At 40.2% G+C, this 24,599-nt stretch overlaps 3 protein-coding genes across 10 annotated transcripts in view; 1 reads left to right on the plus strand and 2 right to left on the minus strand.

The window, feature by feature from the left end:
- Positions 1-28: 28 nt before the first annotated feature.
- Positions 29-4,238, minus strand: lrrc20 (leucine rich repeat containing 20). Of its 3 annotated transcripts, none has more exons than XM_026177611.2 (5): positions 4,034-4,238; positions 1,286-1,374; positions 881-1,030; positions 583-750; positions 29-492 (listed from the first exon to the last, which is right to left on the minus strand). In XM_026177611.2, exons 2-5 carry the CDS (start codon positions 1,353-1,355, stop codon positions 356-358), a joined length of 525 nt encoding a protein of 174 aa, XP_026033396.1. In that variant the 5' UTR covers positions 1,356-1,374; positions 4,034-4,238; the 3' UTR covers positions 29-355. The 3 variants fall into 3 exon arrangements, with proteins under 3 accessions (XP_026033396.1, XP_026033393.1, XP_026033395.1); XM_026177608.2 differs by having other exon boundaries at positions 3,482-4,034; XM_026177610.2 differs by lacking the exon at positions 4,034-4,238 and adding an exon at positions 3,616-3,777.
- Positions 4,239-4,465: 227 nt separating this feature from the next.
- On the minus strand, positions 4,466-9,090 carry ndr2 (nodal-related 2). The gene is made up of 3 exons (XM_026177710.2): positions 8,760-9,090; positions 6,529-7,271; positions 4,466-5,122 (listed from the first exon to the last, which is right to left on the minus strand). Exons 1-3 carry the CDS (start codon positions 9,022-9,024, stop codon positions 4,970-4,972), a joined length of 1,161 nt encoding a protein of 386 aa, XP_026033495.2. The 5' UTR covers positions 9,025-9,090; the 3' UTR covers positions 4,466-4,969.
- Positions 9,091-9,984: 894 nt separating this feature from the next.
- The window catches only part of pald1a (phosphatase domain containing paladin 1a), a 59,411-nt gene continuing 44,796 nt past the window's right edge, over positions 9,985-24,599 (plus strand). Inside the window, exons 1-9 of one of the 6 annotated variants that reach the window (XM_026178505.2) lie at positions 9,985-10,202; positions 20,211-20,408; positions 20,611-20,713; positions 21,674-21,853; positions 22,268-22,432; positions 22,519-22,679; positions 23,278-23,353; positions 24,145-24,299; positions 24,395-24,491. In XM_026178505.2, the coding sequence (XP_026034290.2) occupies positions 20,224-20,408; positions 20,611-20,713; positions 21,674-21,853; positions 22,268-22,432; positions 22,519-22,679; positions 23,278-23,353; positions 24,145-24,299; positions 24,395-24,491 (1,122 nt within the window). In that variant the 5' untranslated portion in view covers positions 9,985-10,202; positions 20,211-20,223. Of the gene's footprint in view, positions 10,203-11,178; positions 11,242-14,220; positions 14,384-18,025; positions 18,183-20,210; positions 20,409-20,610; positions 20,714-21,673; positions 21,854-22,267; positions 22,433-22,518; positions 22,680-23,277; positions 23,354-24,144; positions 24,300-24,394; positions 24,492-24,599 lie in introns of those variants that run through there. The other 5 variants (XM_080305449.1, XM_026178504.2, XM_080305447.1 and 2 more) reach the window with 5 other exon arrangements.

Consider the following 24,599-nt stretch of genomic DNA (forward strand, 5'->3'; position numbering starts at 1 on the left):
TCTTGGTTTTCTAATGATACACGCAGACTTGAAACTCTATTTGTTTTTTCCCCTATCAAAAAGAATAAATAAGCCATAATAAATATATAATTTGAAACAATGTCAAATGGTGTATCAAGAATGAGTGATTTAATTTCCAGAAGTCTTAATACCAAACGCAGAGCCTACAGGGTTCCCAGCAGCATTGAAAAGTCAAAGAAAGAGGTCTCCGTACAACTCTGTTTTTGTTGCTTGTACAGTATAATGATATCCTGAAGTATTTTTGTCCTACCTGTAACACAAAACTAATTCAATTTAAGCAAGTAAAGGCACACAGCTCCATGCTACAGGAGGTGAAATACATTTATCGTGCATTTTAGGACTCTGCTGTTGACAAAATGTCAAATTTATGAGGAGACTGCAGAGCTGACTTTGTGTTTGAGTCCAGAGGGTTTGACTTCACATTCAGCCACTTCAGCGATGGCATGTCAGACAACTTCTCCAGTGGTACTTCTGTAGAGGAAAATTTAAAAGACAAAAAGACTGAGATGTGTAAATATGTACCTTTCTCACAAAGAGGATACATTAACAATTCTTTTTTACCAGTAAGGCTATTTCCCTGAAGATCAATACGCTCCAGTGTGGCTATTTCAGTAAGCTTATCAGGGAAGATGGAGAACTTGTTATTAGCCAGGTTGATGCTGGTCAGATGCTTCATTTCCGACACAGAATCGGGCAGTTTGGTGAGCACATTTCCTTGCAGGTCCAGTTCTGCAAGGTATTTCAAGACACGAGTAAATCGAAGGGTCACTTGGCTGTTTTTCCCATCAGAGCACGAAAACATTCTGTCAACGTTTGTGAGGTGAATAGCATGTGAGATTTAAAAAAATACATCATTTACCTCTGAGCTGAGTGAAAGTTGTAAAGAACTTGCTAGAAACGACCTTCATCTCATTGTCAGCCAATGTGATAACTCGGATGTTTTCTGTGACAGTCCTCAGGACTTTGAACACACCGTCTGGGAAAGAAGCTAGCATGCATTTTGACAGGTCTGCGGAGAAGAAGAAGAACATAGTTATAAAATAATCAAACATTAACACAGTGTAAATCTATAATTACTCTGATAATTACACATGATTACTTACTATTCTTATTATTACATTCTGGCATTTCAAGTTATGTAGCAGTCAACTTTAAGCCTATGTCGCCACCTGCTGGTACTATCTCTGACAACAAATTCATTTATATGCTCTGAACAAAGATTAAGTGAGAGACAAAGGAAAGAATATGTTAAAGTGTATCTTACCCACACTATCTTTTCCCTCCTCTACAGTAGCATTAATCCTCCGGGCCACTTTTGCAACAGCCTCAGCCATTTTTCTGCTTTAACTTTTCCTAAGAGACATAATACAACATTACACATACCTCCACATATAAATGATAAGATGATAAAATAGTAACTACACTATCAGTCAAAGCTGCTGCCCATGCTGACATCCCACTGAAGTCAGCACAACACAGTCGACGCCTGTTTTAAATTTAGCCACAGGCTAAAAATGAACCTTCTAAGGCTAAATCTCATTAAAGATTGCTAGCACTGATAAATGTCACACTTTAGTTGTTTAACGTGGACACACTCCAAATTTTTGTGCACTTTTGGTTTTAAGTACATTAAGGCAATTTCTAACAGAATTTAATGTAAAGACCTGACCTGCAAGTGTATTAACAGCACAAAGTCAGATGGATTCATATTCTTCTTCATATTCTTTTCTAGCTTAATAAACTTAGTACTGGCACAATATTAAGGTCTTAGTTCTTTGCTTATCTACATCTACATTCTGAACTGGTTGAGTTTTTATAACTAGTTATGTTTGTTTAGCACTAATTCCTACTCAAAAAAATGATCAGAAAATAACTAGCTCTTCTCATATATTGTACTTTCAAGTACTCCACTGATGAATATATTTGACATGTCAAGAGTTTTTTGTTTTGCTCCAGTATTCACAATTTTGAATAAACAGATTAGAAATTAATATAAACGAAAGACAGCTCAGGTTAAACAGTTGACTTGTCTTCTTCTTTTGACTGTTTTATGGGTTGACACAGTGGATCATCTGCCTCTATCTCACCCTACTTCTTGCATCCTTCTCTGTCACACAAACTCTCTGCATGCCATTTTTCCACTACATTCATAAATCTTCTCTGTGGTCTTTCTCTTTTACTCCTGCCTGGCAGCTCCACATTCAGGTATCCCTACCATCTTATAAACCTTTCCTTTCACTCTTGCGGCTATCCTTCTGTCACACATCCCCCCTAACACTGGTCTCCACCCACACCATCAAGCTGCCCTTGCTTTTCAGCTCTCTTGTCCACTGCCTGTTCTGTTGCTTTGTTTGGTTTACCACAGGTATTTAAAGTCATCTATGTTTACTACCTTTACAGGTTCGCTGTTACACCCGTCTCTCTCTCACATGTGAAATCTGTCTTTCTTCTATTGACTTTCATTTCTCTTCTCTCTAGTGCATATCTCCACCTCTAAATAATCCCTTCCAACTGCTCCCTGCTCTCACTACAGACCAAAATGTCATCTGCGAACATCAAAGTCCAAGGAGACTCCTGCCTGACATCACCTGTCAGCCTGTCCATTACCACTGTAAACAAGAATGAGGCTCAGAACCAATCCCTGATGAATCACACCTCTGCCTTTAACCCATCTCTCACTTCTGTCACACCTCACCACTGTCTTGTTGTCCTCATACATGTCCTACACCAGGGCTGCCCAATCCCAGTCCTCGAGAGCTACTATCCTGCAGCTTTTAGATGCATCCCTACTCCAACACAGCTGAATCAAATGAATGGCTTGTTATCAGGCCTTTGCCAAACACGATGGCATGCTGAAGAGGTAACCAAACCATTTGATTCAGCTGTGTTGGAGTAGGGATGCATCTAAAAGCTGCAGGACGGTAGCTCTCGAGGACCGGGATTGGGCACCCCTGTCCTACACCAACCTAACATACTTCTCCATCACTCCTGACTTCCTCTTAAGACTACCACAGTTCCTTTCTTGGCACTCTAACATATGCTTTCTCCAGATCTAGAAAAAGACACAGTGCCGTTCTTTAAATAAAAAATAATAATAATAATTTGAAACTATCTGGTAATTTGTGGTAAATTAAAGACAACTCATAAAACATTTGTTACATTGAATTACAGAGTGTTTGAGAGAAATTCAACTTTTGCCTTTGCCCATTATTAAAACCCATTAAGTCCTCAAAGTGGAAATAGTAACATAAAACCCCAGAAACGCTGCTTCGGTTGAGCCTTCACGAAGATCGCTTTTCACTTCTGGTTAACCATAAAGCTAGTAAATAAAGCATGTATGCTAACATAAAAATCTTTAGACTTACTTCAGACCTACACTACCAGACTAATATAAATTCACCGGTTGACAGACATATAGATATGCTCTGTGTCATTGAAGCTATACAAAAAAGTCACTTACCTCAACTAAAAGCCTGCTAGTGTTACCAAAACGTGCAGCTGCCGGTGTTAGCTAACTTAGCTTCAGCTTCTCAACCCACCAGGCAAGTTTAATGAGTGTGTATTTTTAACCAGAGGAGAGGCTGGCTGGCTCACCTCTTTGCTGCTGCGCTATTTTTTTCGGTCAGTACGATACGTTAGCATCACCTCATATAAGCAAAGAAGTTATCAAACAATGCAAAAGCAAGTTAATGCTTAGCTTCGGTTAGGAAAACATGAGCTTCGGTTAGCTTGCTAGCTAACATAAGTGATATTCACGAGCGTCAGTCCTGCGCTTTGAAATTGCAGAACACGAAAATTTAAAATATAAAACAAAAGAAATAGCGTCATACACGAATTCCATGAGTAATAAGGCGCAGATACCACAACTAAATAACTTAAACCATCTTTAAAATTTATTGAACACGTATAAAAAATTTTTTTAAATAGTTGCTGGTTAATTCAACTATAATTAAATAGTTAACCACATCTGCCTGAGTGGAAACTGACATTACGAAGTTAAATGTTGTCTTACCTCTGAGTCCTGGTCAGCTATTGCCAGTCTGACCTCTGCCATAGTCATGAATCTGGCAAGTTCCTGGTTAGTCAGTATTTTTTCAAAGGATTTGAATACAATGAGCTCTATTGCTTTAGAAGAATAGAACCTAGTTTAGCATTGTTACAACAAACTGCAACTTTAGAGTGTTGGCTGGATATTCCTTTTACAATGCTATATTTTCAATGTAAGAGGAATTTGGCAGTCACTTACTGTAGATGACTGAAACAGCTAGAAAAGTCTACCTATTTTGAGTGTGAGTGCTTTTGTGAAACACAGTTCACACACAATCCTGTTGCTAAACATAAGCTTCACCATGCTATTTGTCATGAAACTGTAGCATCTTAAAAACCAAATACACCACATAATTTTAAACCAACATAGCAAAATACATATTAAGGGTGCAACATGTACATATATGTAATTTTATTTTAATATTTACAATAATATAACAATATAAATAGCCATTATAACAATATACACAAATGGTAGTCGACAATAAAACTGTGCTGAAATATTAATCAACATTACCATTAAATATTTACAATTATAACAATTGATAATTTAAAGTGAATGAACTTCCGTTTGTGACAATAGGTGAACCCAATTTTTGAGTTCACATTTTGGTACATCTCAAAATGCAACTATTCTTACAAACCAAAGCCTACATCACACATCAAAATGTTGTCTTCGTGCAACGCTCCGACACAGCCTTGCAGTGCTTTCTTCCTTCTGTATAAATGTTTTATTTTATTTTGTTTTGTTTTATTTTATTTTATTTTATTTTATTTTATTTTATTTTATTTTATTTTATTTTATTTTATTTTATTTTATTTTATTTAATTTTCAGAAATTACTTGGTTCTGTCAAAATTTCTGTACAGTGTTAAGCCTGCTCTGCAGCTGGTTTTAGCTTTCACTGGCACCCGCACTGATCCACAATCATATCCTCGTGGTGTCGAAGGAGCATCTCTCCATTTTCATAGTACAACATGCTCAGTGGGCTCATTTTGGTTGGTGCACAGCAGGGTGAGGCCACTCTGTCAGGGTGGAAATGCTTCAGGAGACTCTGGAAAAAGAAAGAGAGAGGCTTTAGGCCAATTGTAGATAACTGCAGTTCTATAAAGAAATATAGTAATAGCGTTATCCTATCTTAGCTTACTGACATACTGACCCACTTACTGTCATCTGATATTTGCTATTCTGCTTTTCACTTCATTTAGTAAGTTGAACATTTCTGTTCATTTAAGCTATTTGTTATATGTTTTGTTGTTTTTAACGTAACATTTTGAACCACTTTAAACCACAGACGTTCTGATAAAAAATGATATCTTGTTTTACCCTTTTTCATAGTGTGGAAAAGGAGTACTAACAGATTTGTTATGATGAAACGCTTCAAATCCTCACGTTTTACTAAATTAGCAAAACAAAAAATAATAAAACAATTATTATAGCCCTGCAACAGACTGGCAACCTGTCCAGGGTGTACCCTGCCTCTTGCCCTAAGACAGCTGGAATAAGCTCCAATGAATGAATGAACAAATGTAAAAAAACAAAACAAAAAAAAAACACACAAAAAAAACCCCTAGTAACTACGATTCATATTTGCATAGTGTTTCAAGTATTTGAGATACTTGTTTTGTCATTTTGAAAGTAATTGACAACACTTTTGGGTAGAAAAACACAGGAATAATTTCCTTTTTTTAATATATAGTTTACCATTACTGTTCTCTACTGTTTGTGAAACCCCTTAGAGAGGCCCTCCACCCTTTTTCTTCAGTCCTAACTGGTGTCAAGTTAACATTGTTAAGACATCCATCAGACAGCCACCACCACACACTTGACCAGTATGTAGTGCATTTTCACAATGATATGTCTCTGATCTAACACATTACTGTAGCTAAATGTCTCAATTTTTTCTTTTTAGTGAACAAAAAACATTATTACATTATTACTTACATAATACATTACATTACATAATTAGATAAACATTATTTGACTCAAGAGCCACTGAGGACTTCCGGTAAATTGAGTTAAGTGGTATTTTTGCTTGCCTGCAGATTTTTCATAGTTGTTATCATTTTTGATCACGTAAAGTTTATTTTATTACATATTAGTCTGAAGTACTGTTTCCATAAGTTGTACTTTAGTGGTTTAGCTACAGTTCAGCCGCTTCCATTGTGAAGTAATTGGTATTTTTATTAGATAGATAGATAGATAGATAGATAGATAGATAGATAGATAGATAGATAGATAGATAGATAGATAGATAGATAGATAGATAGATAGATAGATAGATAGATAGATAGATAGATAGATAGATAGATAGATAGATTGTCCCTATCCCAAATTGTCCCTGATGCATATATCTGCCAGTGATTGTGTGCATATGAATTTTTAAACGGTCTGCATACAATGTTCCTATGATGATAATATGAATATGTGTAAGAACAGAAACTCTAGATAGGCACTCACCTGCATGTAGGCATGATTGGTTGGGTTTAAGTCTTCTCTCAGAGGACTAGGGCAGGAGCCTTCACAGCGGTAGGCATTGTATTTTTTAGGAAAGACAATCCAGGACCCCCAGCCAATCTGATTAAAGTCGACATGCAGGTCCACTTTGCGACAGAGCGATTTTTCACTCACTCTTTTGAACAGCTGTGGGGTTCTTGCTGTTTGCTCTCTCTGGCCCCGTTTGCTCCTTCGCCTCTTTTTGATTTCAGCAGGGGAGAAGAACTTGGATTGTTCAGCTGTATGGAGTAAGCTCGCTTTAGCCTTTGAGTTTTCATCAGACCCTGTGTGTGAGAAGACAACCAGCAAGGCCCGGTCACTCACATCCTGGTCTTTTGTCAAACTTGTTTCATAAACAGGCTCATCGGGAAGAGGCAGGCCTCGCTTTTTCTTTATCACTTTCCTTCTTCTTGACACTCGCTTGTGTCGAATTCTTGTTGTTGATTTCTCTTTAAGCCAGCTCAAGAGGGGATTTGTCATGTTGAATACTTTCCAGCTCTGCGATGATGTGACTAGTGACGATTCTGTGAGCAGTGCCAGCAGATGCTGATCCTGGTCATGGTGGTGATACACCTCCACACTAATGTTGGAAACATTCATTGTCCAAGGTAGCTTGATTCTCAACTCTGCTGCCTGGATTTGTTTGTCAGCTCCCAGCGCATGGAGGTCAAATGTCGCCACCCAGGATCTATGTCTGTACTTCAAATCTGATATAGCAAAAATGGAAGAATTAGCATAATTGAAGAGCACTTTGTATGACACAGATTATAATGACTGATTGTGTGTTACTGATGCATGTAAACCAACAAACAACCACCTGTGCGGGAAATGAACCCCCCAAAACATCACCATTATTATATTACCAAACATTAGATTGCTTTCTTTCCCTCCTCACCACACAGGTGGTAGATAGCTGCAACTTTGTGAGCCTGGTTTTGCTGGAAATCTATTCCTCTAAGCGTTTCTCCTCCCTTAAAATCTCCAAGTTCTTTTGAAAGGTGATCACCGAATTGTTAAAGGTTACTTTTCTGTAGGGTCTCGCCAAATTAAATAAACTTATGGAAGGTATAAGTGCAACATATATCTTAACTATGACATGACATTTTCAGTGTGCAGCCTGTAACAGCTTTATTAAAGAAGATGCAAATCAATACGAAGGCCTACAGCTTCAACCTTATATGTTTTGCTGGTTTAGTGGATTTAATCAGCCAACAGGAATTATTTTAACCTAAAATGTTTTTTTGAAAGTTTATTTACCTCATAACAGAAGTCAGATAAAATCAAAAAATGAAACCTTTAATGAACATGCAGGCTCATCTGGTGAGAAAATAATAATATATGTCATCTAGAACTTCGTGATTAGGGGATTTCAGTAATCAAAGCTGCTTATGCTTTTCCCCAACATAACCCATTCATTATGCTACCCATGGTCACCCTGCTCTGCGCCCACATCTGTAAAGAGACCCATTGTGATTCTAAACAGGTGTGGTTCCGATTAATCTAAGGGATGAACGGCTTTAAAACATTTAACTTTTGCATTGTCCGCTGCCTATTGAGTTCGACTCTTGATCAAAAGTGCAAACCACCCGCGCTATTAATCCACTCAAACCAAACACGTAGCCGAAACCAATCACTTAACACATCCCTGCTTCTCACGGCTTCTGCATATCCTCTGTCAAACAAACAGGTAGTAACTCTAACACTTTACCGAGATGTGAAATTAGATTCTGCAGCAGGGATTGGGGGGTGTCCTGTGCTGGCTGCTTGTGCCACCGTTAAATCCAGCGCTCTAATTTAATCAAACCAAGTGCGAAAAAGAACTGAAGGAGGTTGTTGATTTGACTAAGCAAGAGATTTGTATAGGGGGATGTCTGGCGAGGTATCTAATCAACATCACCTATTTAGCGAAGAAGAGGTTTGCTTTGAGAATTAGAGAGAATACCGGCCTTTTCACACGCTGATCTCTGCATGGTTATTCACCCCCTAAGCGGAATGTGGATTGAAAACCTCTGAGGTCGTCTGGCACGCAGTGTTGACAGAAAAACTAAACTCCTTAACATCTGAGAGGATTTATTAATGGTAGAGAAGACATCTGACCCGAACCAAAGCTATAAAACACGAATGTCAAACGATTCCCTGCACGTTTCTGACAAACAAACCAAATATTTTTTATGAAGCAATGAGCCAGATCTTACTTTTAGCCATCATACTCTTCACGGTGTCCGCTTGTCTTGCGGCATCTTGCTCCATCGTATCCATAAGACCGGAAAAATTCGACTTGAAATTCCTGTAAAGTTGCATCATGTAGCTCGGCAGGTGATATCCAGCTCCTCGGTCCATCACGGCAAAACGGTGCAGCGGCCTCATAAACACCCCATCGCTGGATTTATGAATCCCTTGAGCCAGCAGCGCCAGCAAAGATGCATGGAGCGCAACACCCAAAGCTCCCCATGAGCGCATGTTTTAGGTCGGTTAATGACAAATTCCTCCTCTGGAAGAGCAGGGGAGCCTTATATACTCTCACCCACCCCCTTTCACGTTTAACAAGTAGCTGAGAACATTAAAGGAAATTGACATGAGTCCTCAAGACTTGCTACCTGACAGCTCATCATCTATTCAATTGGTAATGAGGCGCCTGGGTTGGTGTTTACAAGACGCACAGGTTTTGTTTGCACCATGTTCTTTGGGCTTCTGCAGCCTGACTCCCCATTCTCAGACTAATTGTTTCATCTGTTTGGTTTGCACTAATTGTTAGGCTTTCCCATAGTCTAATTTAGTCTACTACGGGCCCCTTGAAATGCACATCAGGGACAATGAATGGGCTCTATTACCCATCAGGCATGTCTTCGTACAACAACAACAATGGCAACAGAACTATTAATGTTAAAACATCACTGCAACCAGTAATATAGGGAACGCACATGACATTTATACTACATTTATTATGCATTTGTTAATAACTTGGCCTAATTTAACTTCTAATTATACCTCAAATGGCCTTTTGTGACAAGAATATTACGATAAAAGATGGAGACGGATAAAACAGGCCTACCACAAACTGAGATAAAGTCGCTGGAAACTTAATATAGACCTCTGGGACACTATCAAGCAGCACAGATAGAATGAAGCAGGAAACACGTCTTATCTCGCTCATATTTAACTTTAAGATGTTTACTTTTAAAGCTATACTATTATATAAAGCTCACTGGTGTTTTTCTGGTTAGAATTCCTTAAACAGCGTATTAATTTTATTTGTAATGTTTATATATAAGCTTTCATTTTATTAATAGTAGCTGTATACACCTATTATAAGAATGCTTAATTTCAAAGTGGCATAACAGCAATGAACCTTTTAAATCTTCGCAAAGTTTGCACGTCAAAAATCTTGGTTCCTGCATAGAGCATCTGTGGATGGTTGTCGCAAACTGCGCATGCGCTATGCGTCTCCATTCACATAATGAAACCCTTTTCCTCGAGAATCTCCCGAGAAAGGATAAAAATTAATGGATATTTTTTATCCACCTGTATAGTTAAAAAGCGGTGCACTTTGTCGACAACGTCTACACCGGAATTACCGAGGTCCGAGGTCTGTTTTCCTAACTGGCCCGTCGCTTTTTCACCTACCGTGTGCTGAAATGGTGAGTAGCTTTAAAGTTTACGGGTCTTTTCTTGCACGAGTCATGGCAGCTAAAAAGAAAGTTGGCACTCGTGCCGTTTTTGGACCCCAGTGTCCCTCTAGATTACAATCTTCAACAAATATGGATTTTGGACTTTTGCTTGGACTAGACTTCCGCAGTGAAGGATATTTTCATGATGTGCTTGTGTGGCTGATGGGGCATACATGTGCTTGGCACCCCCACCCCCCATCTCTCCATGCCTGCACTGCATTGTGCATTCAATCTGGTGTTTTGGGCGCTGACAGTGATAATTAATAATAATAATAATAATAAAAACAAGTTGTGCAAAGCACGATAGGCAGTTGGGGCTCATTACTATGGAAATGCATAAATGGATAACCGTTAACTTATGTTTTTATTTGCTTATAAAAAACAAACATTTTCTAGGATGTCCTGATGTGTTACAGTGCAACGATTACACGCGCATGAAAATTACATTACAGTACATGCATGCAAATGATAAAAGGTTTGAGAAAAACAATGTGTTATGCTCTGCGTAATGCGTTTGCATCACTTATGCAAAAACTGGATATGTACTAATAATAGGTGTGTTTTATATGTTAGCGCTCATAAGACAGGAAAATGAACCAAAACAAATACTTCTACATACAAATACCACTAACAGAAACCTAATCTAAAACCACGTCATGTATTTACATGTGCATTTATAGCATATACAGTATATAATAGGCAAATAGTGACGTCATGCTGCATCTGCGTAAGATTTTACTAGGCCTGATATAAAGCACATGATGTTCTTTGATTTATTTTGCTTTGTGTCAAGGTCTTTGTTTACTTTGGTCCTTCCAGCTGGTTATCCTTTCAGGCTCTTCTGTTTATATCGCTTTACCTGATGTCATGGGGGGTGGGGTTGGGGGGTGGGAATGGCGATGGGGTGCACTGAAACTGCCTCTGATTGACTCGATCAAACCACGAGTATCAGTTAATCAAGAGTGATAGAACGAAACTCCTGGATGATTGAGCAGCCAAATACTAAATGGTGAGCCTTTTAATCTCAGTTTATCTTGATAAGAGGGCTGGATGAGAAACTTAACTCCTACGTGCAATTTTAAAAGTTGTTTGTTTGGACATGCCCCACGAAAAGCCCCCACTTTGTTTCCAAAATGATTTATAGTAGATCTGTTCATAGGGATTGAGAAATGTAAAACAGGTGTTCAGTTAGGTTCAAGTTTCCTTAAGTCCCAGCGCTGCTTGTTTTGAAATTGATTTGGATGCATATTTGCAATCATTTATAAGAGTATTGTGCCAAGGTCAACTGAGTCAATACTGAGAGGGGCCAAATTCGGGATGGGGTGTTGCGGGTCCCAACTCTCTTTTCTTATTTTCTGAAGTTGCACAATAAAATAGCTGTGACTGTTCACCTTCCCCATGTTCATAATGAAACTATAAATAACAGCTGACTACAATAAAACTGCTAGGACTTAATCAAATACTTATAATCTACCATATGCATGTTTAGTTATACAGCCCGTTACTATCTACATAAATTAAAAATGCAGTGCAGGTGAAATAGTCATAATATGCTTTTATGTGAAAAAGAAAGTACACTTTTTTCAGTTCTAAGGTCTTAGTGATCCCTAAGACCTTAGAACTGAAAAAAGTGTACTTTTCAGTGAGGACATAATTAAACATGATCTGGTCCTTTCTAAGTCTTCAAACGAGGTAAATACATGCTCATATGAACAATAAAAATTATGTATTACACTGTGTCAAACTAAGCCAAAATGCAGAAGCAGTGTGTGGAAAACTACCACACTAGCAAACTAGCACACCCCATGATTCTGTAGCTCTTGGGTTATTTTGTGATTTCTCTGAGCATTCCAGGGTCTGACCTTGGGGTGAATTTGTTGCAATGACCACTCCTGGGATAATTGGCACACCAGCTTGTTTTCTACATTTTCATAATCTTTATAAATTACATAACCCTCCTTCCTCTTTTGCATTGTGTTAACAAACAGCTGAACACCAGCAGACTGCCAAAAGTGCTTTTAGAGAGAAGGTTGCTAATTATCACTTAATTTTTTATTACAAGCACCTAATCATCTTAATTCCATTGGAAGCAGTAAGGCTGTACTGCTTCCAATGTTTTGTTGTTCCTTTAATTGTATTTACATAATTTTAAGACCTGCTAAGAAACATTCAAAAATGTTTTTGATCTTCTTACATTCTAAGAAAAATTTGATGTAAAAAAAATTTGATAATATCAAAATATTTGAAGGCATGCCTTTCAGTAAATATAATTTTGGTCATATCCAAAGTTACCCAGAGGACATTTGATGTAAATTAATTAATTTCCCAGTGGGCACTGTTTTCTGATTGTGATTAAATAGTTGTCTGAATGAAAAGAAGTGTTTTGGAAATTAGATAATTATCTAAATGCAGTTGTTAATTCTTACCACAAGGTGTCATATTTGATCAATGGACTCAAGAGAATATTGCACTGGACGTCCACCCAGAACATGCCAAGGTGTATTTGTAATTAGTTATCATTTCATCTTCCCAAGAGCTTTGAGCTGCTGATTTATTTTTAACTTGACAGTGATTGATTAGGGAAACATTTTGATTTGGGAACAGTGTCCCTGTGCTGTGAGAAAGATGAAAAGACTATCTGAAAGCATTAATTTCATTTCTAATGTGTTTGGAAGCTTAGAACTTGTCTCAGGTGAAATACTTCTTCCTTCCTTACAATTGCTCTTACAAGTCTCTTAGCAAACTGTGTGAAAATGTGCCTAGGCTCATTAGCTTTATGACAGTTTATTACAAAATCTCCCCCCCCCGAAAAACAAACGAATATTTGTTACTTCTCACTTCCTGGGTGGATTCATTCATGTTTTGAGGTTTGCGGGCCACGGGAGGGTTTGGTTTCACATTCACTGTGTTGCAAGAACGTCAGAATCTTTGGCCTGCGCGGCTGCAGGAAGGAAGGAACAGGTGTGGCAGCAGTAGATTTTACATCCATATCTCGAAAAAACCACTTACCACTTTTGCAAATCAGCTTGATGTGGACATTATCTTGTGACAGATTTGTGATCGCACATACTTTTGTAAGAAAACATTCTCATATGCAGTTCACTCAGACGATAAACCCGATGTTGTTGGCCGTTTTGTTTAATAATTTGGAGTCCTAAGTGTAAATCTTACCCAAATGGGTAAGTTTGGCAGAATTTCGATACAGGTATTTTGCAAGCAGATGCTGTTGGCTGTGTTCGTGCCTTATTCAAATCTTAGGATGCTTGCTGTTTGAACTGACATACCCTCAGTGTTATGACTACAAAGGGTACAGCACGCAGGCATTTACAGCTAAAACTCAAGCTTAAATCTAAGTATTTGCCCAGCTGTAAGCTTGTTTACTTTCGGCATGACATGTGTTAACTGCTAATGAATGGAGTAATTAGCGCATTGCAGTGAATTAGGCTTATGTTGTCGGTGTTGCAAGTGTACCTTACATTCTACAGTGAGGGTTTACTGCTGCATCTGCTCGTAATTTGTGTAAGAAGTGATGGTTTAGTTTGATACAGTTGCTGAAAGGTCTGTGTGTTCAGAAGGTATTGTGCTGGCAGGAGGCTCCGGTTTATGATTGGATGGCGAAATGGATGGTGAGTAAGCCTCTGGGTCCGCCTCCACATCCTCTTCACCCCCCCCCACCCAAACACACACACACACACACACGCATGCACACACAGACACATGCGCAATCAGTTTCATACACACACAAATCCCAGCAACCTTGCACCTCATGTGCAGGGGATGCATACAAAAAAGTAACAAACAAACCAACAGTGGAGCCCCCACCCCCCACCCCACCTCCCTGCACACTCCCGTCTTTTCCTACTCAGTGGCTGTCTGGGATCTGTCCTTACTGAAGGACATGTTCATTGACTTGCTTTATAAGGACATGTTAATGATGCAAGACTGCCGCCTGCTGTAGTTTGATCAGGAGGCAGAGACACATTGCCTCACAGAACAGACAGAGATGCCAGTGGGGATGTCTGAGTGAGACTGCTTGCCTGCCGGAGAGCTGTCATTTTGGTTCTTTTTAACCCATTATTTTCTGTTTTGTGATTGTGTTTCTCTGAGACTCGTGCACCTCTCGGACGGTGGAATGAGCAGCTGAATGTCAGGTACAGTTGTCATACTTTGCATTTTCTTTGTTGTGACACTTGACTCCTTTTGCTGGTTTGTGGTCGCAAAACGTGTCATCAGTATGTTTTCAAGAGGTACAAAAGAAATGGCATGCGCTGTTCTTTAGATGCACGCTGTGATTTTACATGAGACTTAAGAGATGTAAAATATCTTTTTAATCTGTTTACAACATTCTTTGATAATACCAGTCATGGCTGACATTCACATAGCTACATGGACTGCATTCTTAATGGCATGTGACGCCTAAGCTCTCCTCTTAAGTGTTTATCCACTCTCATTCTTCTGCCGGAGTGGCCAGCACCTGTTTGAAATGATTCAGACACCCTTGACCATCTTACAAAATGCTGCTCAGTCAAGATCTGTTTGCACTTACACAAGTTTAGCACTTCAGCTCGAGTTGCAAGCAAAATGTAACATGTTAACAACTCGGTGTAAAATCTATCTGCTGTCACTTGAACCGGCAGATCTGCCAGAATATTGTGGCCAGACACTGAGGTTTACAAAAAGTGAAAACCACACCACTGCAGGCTTGAAATAAGAAGATATTATTGGCACCTTGAGATGAAATAAATTACAGACAGGGTTTTTAAAAATAGATTTGGAAACCCTTTTTAGCTGGAGCTCACTGTCAAGCTGTGATGAAAGCAAGAATGCACAAGGCTAAAGGTTACTCGTGATTTATGTTGTCTCACTGCAGTAACAGAAGCAGAGTTTGTTTGTGTCTCAGTGGATTTTCAGCTCTTACTAGTGCTACATGCTATTTCCTTTAGATGTCGTCCAGTCAGTGTGTGCACCTCGGCTGTCACTCTGGATGCTAACTCTTGCAGTGGAAATGCTATTTCACACATTTGATCAGATTTGAAAATAGCATCCTCTCACCATGCATCAGCACGCAACTTCTTTTTACCACAGTGTGCTCTTTCTGAGCACATCGCCGGGCCATTTCTTTTGTACAATAATTAGCAAAAGTCACAAGTTGACACAAATTCACAATGAGGTTTTTGGAACAGTTGAAGGAAAACACAAAAAAGATTTTTTGCAGAGGAAGCACTGAGCTCATTTCCGTGCAGAACTGACATTTTAGGGCAGGAACTAGCAATGTCCTGTGGAATCACGCCTGCAACCCTTAACCTCGTTGGTGAAATATGCGTACAGCTGCAGGGAGGAAGTTTCAGAGAGTACATGTAAGCGTTTCCTGTCAAGGTGTGCTTATGCTTCCTTAGCTTGTGTGGGGGTGTGACTGAGTTTGGTCGAAGGGTTTTCTCGGTCTAGCCTGTGATGAGAGAGAGTGGGACAATGTGTCATTGTTATTATTAAATAAAATTAGCATTCAGATGTCATACTTTAAGTTAGTGCACAGAAGATCAGATGGTTGATGGGGATATTGTGTGGCTATTTCCAGACACGACATGACTGCATTGCACTAAATCAGCTTATTTTTGTGTACCCAGCATGCTTTTAGCCTAAACATTTTCAGACTGAACGAGTGGCCTCCATGGAGACCAGAAAATACACAGGATCCCTGATTATGAATTAGGTGATGCCAATTTGTATTGAATTTAGAATTTTAATGTGGCTTTTGTTGACACGCTGGCGGCTCTCCTCTCAACCTCAATGTGGGAAGTTGTGTTGAAAGATCTCCTGCGCACTACAAAGTGATACCCATCTCTCTTAAACCCCTGCATCTCGTATGAATAAAGGGTGCTCTGCATCCTTCCTCGGGGCCACCAACAGATGCATCCTGCAGCTGCAAGCTCCTTCCTGTCTGCGCTCAGACCCTTTTGTCTGAAGACGTTGCTACAGCAAAGTTGGGACACCGGCTGAATTTAAATGGGGCTGTCCTGAATGGAGCAGTACTGATAGGCTGGCAGTAGCTTCTGGTTTCCATGGTCGTAAGCCCACTATGCTGTCTTTGAATTTAAATATTAGTGCCGCTGGTTAACTTTCACCAGCTGATCACAGCTTTGTTGGCAGATTCCTACACAAACACAGAAAGCTGAATTCAAGATTATTGTTTTTGTTTGTGTGTGCATTTACTTATTTCATTGAATTCCACTTATCTTTCATCGGACCCGCACACAGTGCAGCATCAGTGCAGTGCTTCAGTGTGTGTGCAGTACTACTCTGGTTGATGTGTGGGATAAACAGCCTCTCTAATGAGTTGCCTTGATTGGCTTGCCAGTAGGATGTTTATGACTGAGGGCTATTTCTACACAGGCCTCCACCCCGGCTGCCCGCCTGGGGGCGGAGACCAGGTCTGCCCATGCTGAAATTAGTGCAGTTGAAGAGCTGCCCTTGCGTCTAGCAAGAACGTCTGTATCAAAGTGTGTGCACCGTGGTCTTGCAGCAGTGGTGACAGGCTGCAAAGTAAGAGAGCAGAGCCTACAGTGTGACCATTAACTTGCTGAAAAGTCAAAGCAACGTATCACGTATCCTCAATTATCAGATGTTTCGCAAACAACCACATCACATATGCGATAAGATTTAGGAAGTTCTAGTGCGTGGCTGAATATAATGTGAGAATCAGTTTTCAGTGTTTTATGGCCTTCCACTAAACCACAGAGCCATGCATAACTGTGGTGGTGGGTAAAAGAAACCTACTGATTAAATGCCCTTAAAGGGACAGAGATTGAAATTAGTCTGTTTTTTACCCGTTACTTTAAGAGAAGAACAAAGCAAAACTCGTTAAGGTGAACGGTTTGCCTTAAAAGTGTTAAAAAGACCTCTCTTAATGACACCTTTGCTTGTTCACACTAATCTGCAGCAGGCCTGCAAAATGTGCTTCATTTTTCATCGTGTGTCGTTATTTTGGAATCAGATCCATGTGATGTCCAAACCATCAGCATTCGGAGTGCTGGCTATGTCTTTCTACTACTGTCAATTTGGCTCTTTTACTATCTCTCCCAAGGGCTTAAATGCGCAGCAACAAAGCCACCCCCCTTTCCGTCTTCGTAGCTTGTATACAGAATAGTGGGGTGGCATGATGCCACAGTATTCCTAGCTTGAATGCTCTGTAAAAAAATGGGCATATCTTACATGGATAATCCAAAACTGGCAACACTTTTACATCTGCTACATCTTGTGGTATACTTGGGCGTACAATGTTTACCACAGCTTGTTTCTGTATCATTTATGTAGCCTACACGTCGAATTTGCAAGTATAGATTGGTTCATGCCACCCTTATTCATTAAAAATAAAAGTTTCAAAGGAAAGAGAAGAAATATTGCAATTTCCTGCTAACATAAGCAAAAATTATGAGATAAAAGCAGAAGTTAAAAAGCTTTGAAAAAAAAATGAAAATATTTCTGTGGATCCGCTTCTGTCAAGTGAATAATAAAGTTATCATTTCATGTGTTGTCCGTTGGAAAGAGTCAGCTGTGTGTTATCTTTGTGCATAGCCTGCCCATGTGAAAGAAAGCTAAGCGTTAGCCATCTGGCTGCCAGATGTATTGCTACTTCCCCTGGTCTCCTCCGTTGAGACTCCAGTCTCCTGCATGAATCTATTCCCCAACATCAGTCAGGAGACGGAGCAAAGACGAGGAGTACGTTGTCTGAAAAGTATAACTTCTGAAGTTTTGCCTGAATGCCAAGCAGCCTGGCACTTTGAACTCCCACAAGGGGTGTTTCCCTCCGACTGGGGGTGGGTGAGTGGATTCAAAGAAGGAAGATTTCTTTTTTTGGATGTGATGCCAAGTTCTCACACTCCTTTGGACCATGGCAGAAAGAAAGCAGCAAAGAAAGGGCTCTGGAAGCACAGATTGCACTTCATCTCATGCGTAAGATATTATATTTTACTGAATTGTTACGCCAAGGAGTGTTTTTTGTTACGTTTCCTGCGGTGGCCACAAAATTATGCTAACAGAGAACCTTTTGGTATGTGACGGGGACTTAAATAGATTTGTGAAGCTGCTGGAGCACAGCATTGAAAACTTGGCTTCCTCCTATTGAACTCGGGCAGGGCTTCTGACTCTTTTGCCTTCAGTCTTTTCCCGCAGCTGTTATTTGATAGAAGCATAATTACTGAAATCCTATGATTATTTGAACTCTTTGAACTACAAACCATTTATACTGTACATTAAAAAAAATCCAAACCAGGAAACACGTTGTGCTTGTGAGAAGAATCTTTCTGCTGAATCAAAAAGTCTCCGAGTACAAGGCTTGACCTACCTTCTTACCTTCAGAAGCAACAAAGAAGACAGTAGCTGTGACTCATGCGGCACTTCTCTCACCCACAGCCTCTCTGCACCTTGAGAGCCCACTCTATTCAAAACTGATGATCACACAGAGGTGCTTTGAGCTCAGCTAGAAGGCTAAGCTTCCATACGGCTGAACTGTGTGACATTCGGTAGATTTTGTGTTTGTTGGATTCATTCTCTCTGATTGTGTTTGGGGACTCAATGTATTATTCTGTTCATTTAAGTTAGGGGTAATAGGTTCCCAGCCAGCTGTGTCTTACAAGTTAATGAGCACTGATGGTGTGGCCTGCTAGGCTGTCAGAAGTTTTGTTTGTTTATCTGTAGAGCTCCCTGGAAAGCTTGGTTTTTATTCAGAGGAGAAAAGGTTTTGTTGAAACCTGGCTGGCTCTCATTGGAGACTCTGAACCCCTACCACTATGACCACGATGAAACTGTAGAGAAATGAAATTAATGGTTAAGCCTAAAAAGGCGGATTTTATGAGTTATTGGCTGAGCCTTGCTCTATGCATCGGAAAACTACCACTGATAATATTTTTCATAATACATGATAGCTCAGCTTATTTGATCACATATCCTGAATACAATTATACTGCGGTTTTTATGTGATAAAACAATTTTTTGGCTAAAATAAAAGCAGATTTTTTCTATATCCAGCTTTGAATGCTTGCCATGTAAGAATTGCAAAACTGCAATGATAATCAGAAAAAATATAGTTCAACATGTAGATTCTTTCAATCTGATTATATGTTAAGAGCAGTGTCATCCAAACATACTGATTACCATGGCTCTGGTTAACCATGTTAAAAACCTTCCAAACAGACCCTTTGAGATCATAATAGCCTTTAACCGTGTTTCCACTTCTTCTATATTCTACAGATATGAGAATGGTACCGGTCTTCTTATTTAGCACTCACAAAGATAGCGAATCCTCTGGCGACCATGAATGTCAGTACCTAATTTCCTGAAACCCTAAATAACCTCATGGCAGCACTGTATCAAAACACAAGAGAGATACAGAGAAGGCCTTTGGGGGCCAATATAACAGACCACCGTCAGTTTTAAGAATTTTTAGCCTTGTTGTTTATTGTTTATTGTTTATTAATTCAGATACATTTGAAAAATCTAATAAAGTGCATGGTTTTGAGCAAATCCAGTCCTCTTTTGCCCTGTACACATATGGCCTACCTGCAAGCAAGCAAGCAAAGCCTGCTCAAGTGTAACTCGTCACACCTTTTAAATGTATGTATTTCTTTATTATTACAGGAACTTCGCTGTCTGTCTGTGTGTCACATTTAATGAGCTCACTGGTGGGCAATCCTCAGCCGTGATGCTAGCGTAGAAAAAAATGTTTCATGATGTGAAAAATAAAAAAAATCTGCATAGTAATTCAAAATTCTATTTATGTAGCATACGCTGGTGAGTAACACTTTTTTCTAACCCATTCCTAGTCTTAGTGTGAGACTAGTACTGAATAACTTTTCACACCTTAAGTATGTTTGTAAATGATGTCACTCTCCAAATACACACTATTGTATGTTCCGCCGCTGTGTGCGTGCGTTCGTGTGTGATTGCTTCCTGTTTCTAAGTCCACTGCGATGCCATTTACAGCAGCTTGTGGAGCATGGGTACAACTGCCAGTGCCGCACCACAGCCCGTTTCTGTTGCGTCGCCGCTTGAGAGTGTCCATGGCAACGCGATGGCTGACAGCAAGCAGTCTCTTTGCATGAGCCCCTTCCAGACAGTCAACATCCACAACAACAAGGCCAAGTCCATCATCACCAACAAAGTTGCACCTGTCGTCATCACGTAAGTCCCTCCCCGAATCTACGTCCTCACAGTCGGGTGTGAAACCTTTTTGATCGCTGAGGTGACACCGCCCTCACCCTCCAGCCACGGTGTTTGCCCCCGTTATCATCTCTTTTGTCAACCCAGGCCAAGCAAATAGCAGCTGATAATTAAATTGGCCTCTCTGCACCATCCACACCTTGTTTTGTGTTTTGCATTGCAGATATAATTGCAGACAGGAATTTCAGATTCACGACGACATCCTCAAGACCAACTACAAAGTCGGTCGGATATCAGACACTCTGCCCGAGCACTACCTCGTGCAGGTAAGGGTGCCGTGCTCTTCTTGTAGCTGCGACAAAGAACAACACTGTCACAGCAAGCTGTGGAGTCATCTCACCATTCTTTCTTTTTCACATTTACATGTCCAAATTGCAGAGTGGTGTAGGAACATTGTCATGCGCTTTTTTATGATCAGAGGCAGCCATTAAAACGGGAATGTTGTCACCCTCCTCTCAAGGCTTTGATCTGCTCTGTCAACTGTGCTGTGGTAGTTCAAGCATGCAGTGTTTTGTCAGTGTTAACTCACAGCTCCTTTTATATGTGTAGAGAGGTCAGGAGTTTAGTCTTGAGAACATCTCCTTAAAAAGTGACTTCCTTTCTTTCTACCAGTAATGTTTGTCTGAAATGTTATGAACGCCTAATACCTGATTAAAACTTGATTTCTGGGGCTGATGCTGACATTGAAAGTAGTAAAACTACTAATCAATCTTCTTTATATATTTATATACTTGTATATTGTGCACATAGGAAGTTAGAGCTCTTTTTAAAACAGTAGATTTGATATTATTCCTCTGTTAACTCATATTGATATAACAAATTGAAATACCAACTAGAAATGGGAAAGACACGTAAATATGTATATAATGTAAATATAAGAAGAATCTGGAAAGTCCAATGGTCATGAGGGTGTCTGTATTTGTTGTTTCAGTGCGTTAAGCTCTCTGGATCAGTGCAGGGAACAGGTCTACTAAAGATCTGGGCGGGAGGGCATAGATTGAACTTTCTGAGACGACACAGTAACCGCACGTTATCTTTTTGGTGTTGTTTGCAAACACAGAGGACAAAAATCTAGCTTAATCTTGCAGCGATGACACAAAGCACTTCCACATGTAAACACCGTGTCAACCACTGTAATGTTTACTTTGCTACTCTCCCAATGAAGGCTGTGCTGGAAGTTGGAACAGTTTGGCTCAGTTCAGATTTATATGTGCTCTCCTTTCCAGGGGGAGTACTTCATGGTCCAGGATGTCTACAGCAAGGCTGATGTCCTAAACACCACGGGCAGTTATGGGGCGCCCAACTTCCGCCAAGTGAAAGGATCCTACCCCCTGTATGGCATGGGTCAGCCCAGCTTGACTGGGTTCAAGCAGGTTCTCCAGAGACTCCAGGCGCAAGGACAAGAGGTCACTGCTATAACTTGTGCACAATTTCACTGTGCTCCTCTTAAGCCTTCGATAGGTTTCTCTGTAGATCCTATTTTCCTGTGCTGGTGCCAGTTTAGCTCTGCCTGGCCTCTTTCGCTCCGTGTTGTCAGTAAATATTTGAGGAGTCAAGTGCTCGGTGGAGGCTGTGGCTGGATTGCAGAACTGAGCAAACAGAAAGTTGTGGTCATGTGCGCCAGTGGAAAATGAATCTTTCTACTTAGAGCAGCTAGAAACCGGCCGCAATTAAAATGAAATTGACAAAATTATACATCGGGTTTTTAAAACTCTGTATTCATGTGCTCAGTGTCATATGACGAGAAATTGTTTCCTGCTATTTTTAAAAGTAGTGTCGTTTTAAGGAGGAGGCCTGTTTTCCCATATTTCTTCCTACAGGAGGTTATATTCGTCTGTGTAAGAGAGGAGCCCGTTGTTTTCCTGCACAAGGACAATGACTTTGTGCCATATACCCCGAGGAGGAAGGAAAATCTACATGAGAACCTTCATGACCTGGAAAAAGAGGAGAGGGTGGAAAGCCTGGAGCTCACCATCAGAAAGGAGGTGAGAGACAAACTCATGCGTAATCCCTGATTTTTTTGTGTCATTTGCAACAGTACTAAAACTCTCCTTTCATCCACGCTCCACAGCTCCATGACTTCGCCAAGCTCAACGAAAACGTCTTCTACGTCTACAATGACATCGAGTTCTTTAAAGACGAGCCGCAGAAGATATCTATCACGTGCGAGGAGGACATCCATGTGACCGAAGAGGTCTACAAGAGGCCGATGTTCACTATGCCGGCCTACAGGTTGTTTACATTGTTCCTTTATTATGCCTGAGCTCCTCAAGTCACACGCACAAGTTTACACGAAGCAGCGTGCGGCTGCCTGCTGCTGAACATGCAGGGAAGGTTATAAATAGTGGTGCTTGTTTGTGCAAAGACTGGTTGCCCTGCGTTTTTTTGGAAACGAGAAGAAACGGGGGCGTAAAAACTACAGATTGAAACATCCTGTTTGCAATCAGATCTGCGGTGTCGGCTTTGCTGAGATGTTGTGAACCGCTCGCTGCGTATCCAGGCCAAGAGAATGTATTACTTCCATAGGAGAGCCCTAAAGCATTTACTCTTAATCTTTATGTTTCGTAAACGATAGGATGTTTTATTATAAATAGATTCAAAGTGCAGGTGTTTGGGCTCATCCTGTGATTCAATCTCTCCCATCATCCTTTGCAGTTTGCCGGAAAAGGCATAGTTTCTATCTGATGAGATTAGGAAACACAACATTAGGGAGCTCGGCTGTAAAGTCTTAAGGTTATATGTTTATGTGCTCTGACCTACATAAGGGCAGTATTGACACAACATACACAGGGACGGGTTCAACTCTGGGTGACAGTGTGTTGTTTTGCAGGTACTACAGACTGCCGCTGCCCACAGAGGGAGCACCATTGGAAGAAGACTTTGACGCATTTGTTAACATACTCAGGGTAAGCAGATGTAAAAATGCCAATCACACTACAAACCCAGCTGTTACATAGTCCTTTTTTGGGCTTGTTTTTTATATTTGGATCTTGTTCTGATGCGCCATTAAAGTTATTCATGGCCAGAGCTTTGGAGAGCGCCTGGAGTTTTTCACTGAGGTAGTGAGAAAGTAACGCTAGCTTTTTTAATCCACATGTATGCCATTATCTGTCCTGTATGTGTAATCAATTATTGATAAGTCCCCCAAAAGAAGGCAGTAAGGACTCACTTCATGTCCATTCTTTGGTCATCCACTTTGTCTGGTTTCCGTCCTTCCCTTCACTCATACAGGATGTTCTTTTATTCTTGTTGTGACCTTTTTTGGAGTGGCTTGCAGCAGCCGTTCCCATTCCCTGTGGTTTGAAAGCGGATTAATTTTTTCTGTTTGGATCAGAGCTTTGTTTTAGTAAATCTTAGTCACTCACTGATATTTCCAAAGTGATCAATTCAATGCGGTGAGCCGGATATCATTGGTTTGATGGCTCCAGATGTAGAATTTTAATGGATAGCTTCTTGGAAACGAATTTGATTTCTCTGTAAACTGACATTTTCCAGTGCAAAGTATGTATTATCTATCACGTGACAAGTGGGCATCTCGTGTCCTACGTTAAAAAATGCACCCTATACAGGAAGTACCCTACTATTTTTGGTAGTAAGAGCAGATCTGTTGCACAACTTGGCATTTGGGACTTCTGACATTGTCTTCAATTCATGTGTGAAAATAGCTTAACTCTCATCTATGTGCATCGTTTTCCAGGAGAGCCCAAGCTTGTCTCTGGGCCCTGGTGCATCCCAGAAGCTGCCTGCTCTGCTGTTCAGTTGCCAGGTGGGCGTTGGACGCACCAACCTAGCCATGATCCTGGGCACGCTTGTCATGAATCGCCTCAGGGGTGATTCACAGCCTCCACCCCAGTAAGAAGTCTAGATCAAATAGAAAATCAATGACAAGTATTTATTAATTAATTTTTTTTTTTTATAAAGGCAAAATATTTGTTTTGTTTTGTCAGAGTTGAGGAGCCAGCTGCTTCAGAACCCAGACCACTGTTCCAGGTGATCCAGTCTCTGATCAACAAGCTGCCTAATGGACAGCAGGTCATGGAAGAGGTAAAGCTGATAATGTCTGTCTACATAACAATGATTTGAAAGAAAAAAAATTATAATAAATTACACGTAGGTCCCAAATAAAGATTTTATGCAAAAACAAGAGGTACA

Source organism: Astatotilapia calliptera, chromosome 8, assembly GCF_964374335.1.
Source record: "Astatotilapia calliptera chromosome 8, fAstCal68.1, whole genome shotgun sequence".
In the NCBI taxonomy this organism is placed as follows: domain Eukaryota; kingdom Metazoa; phylum Chordata; class Actinopteri; order Cichliformes; family Cichlidae; genus Astatotilapia; species Astatotilapia calliptera.

What these genes read in the sequence shown, in the direction of transcription:
- lrrc20 (XM_026177611.2), bottom strand. Translation starts at nt 1,355, where the DNA reads ATGGCTGAGGCTGTTGCAAAAGTGGCCCGGAGGATTAATGCTACTGTA. An exon ending in GGAGGGAAAAGATAGTGTGG is followed by an intron (nt 1,031 to 1,285) that starts GTAAGATACACT and finishes TCTTCTCCGCAG; the next exon opens with ACCTGTCAAAATGCATGCTA. An exon ending in AACTTTCACTCAGCTCAGAG is followed by an intron (nt 751 to 880) that starts GTAAATGATGTA and finishes AATACCTTGCAG; the next exon opens with AACTGGACCTGCAAGGAAAT.
- ndr2 (XM_026177710.2), bottom strand. Translation starts at nt 9,024, where the DNA reads ATGCGCTCATGGGGAGCTTTGGGTGTTGCGCTCCATGCATCTTTGCTG. An exon ending in GAAGAGTATGATGGCTAAAA is followed by an intron (nt 7,272 to 8,759) that starts GTAAGATCTGGC and finishes TTGCTATATCAG; the next exon opens with ATTTGAAGTACAGACATAGA. An exon ending in CCAATCATGCCTACATGCAG is followed by an intron (nt 5,123 to 6,528) that starts GTGAGTGCCTAT and finishes TTCTTTTTCCAG; the next exon opens with AGTCTCCTGAAGCATTTCCA.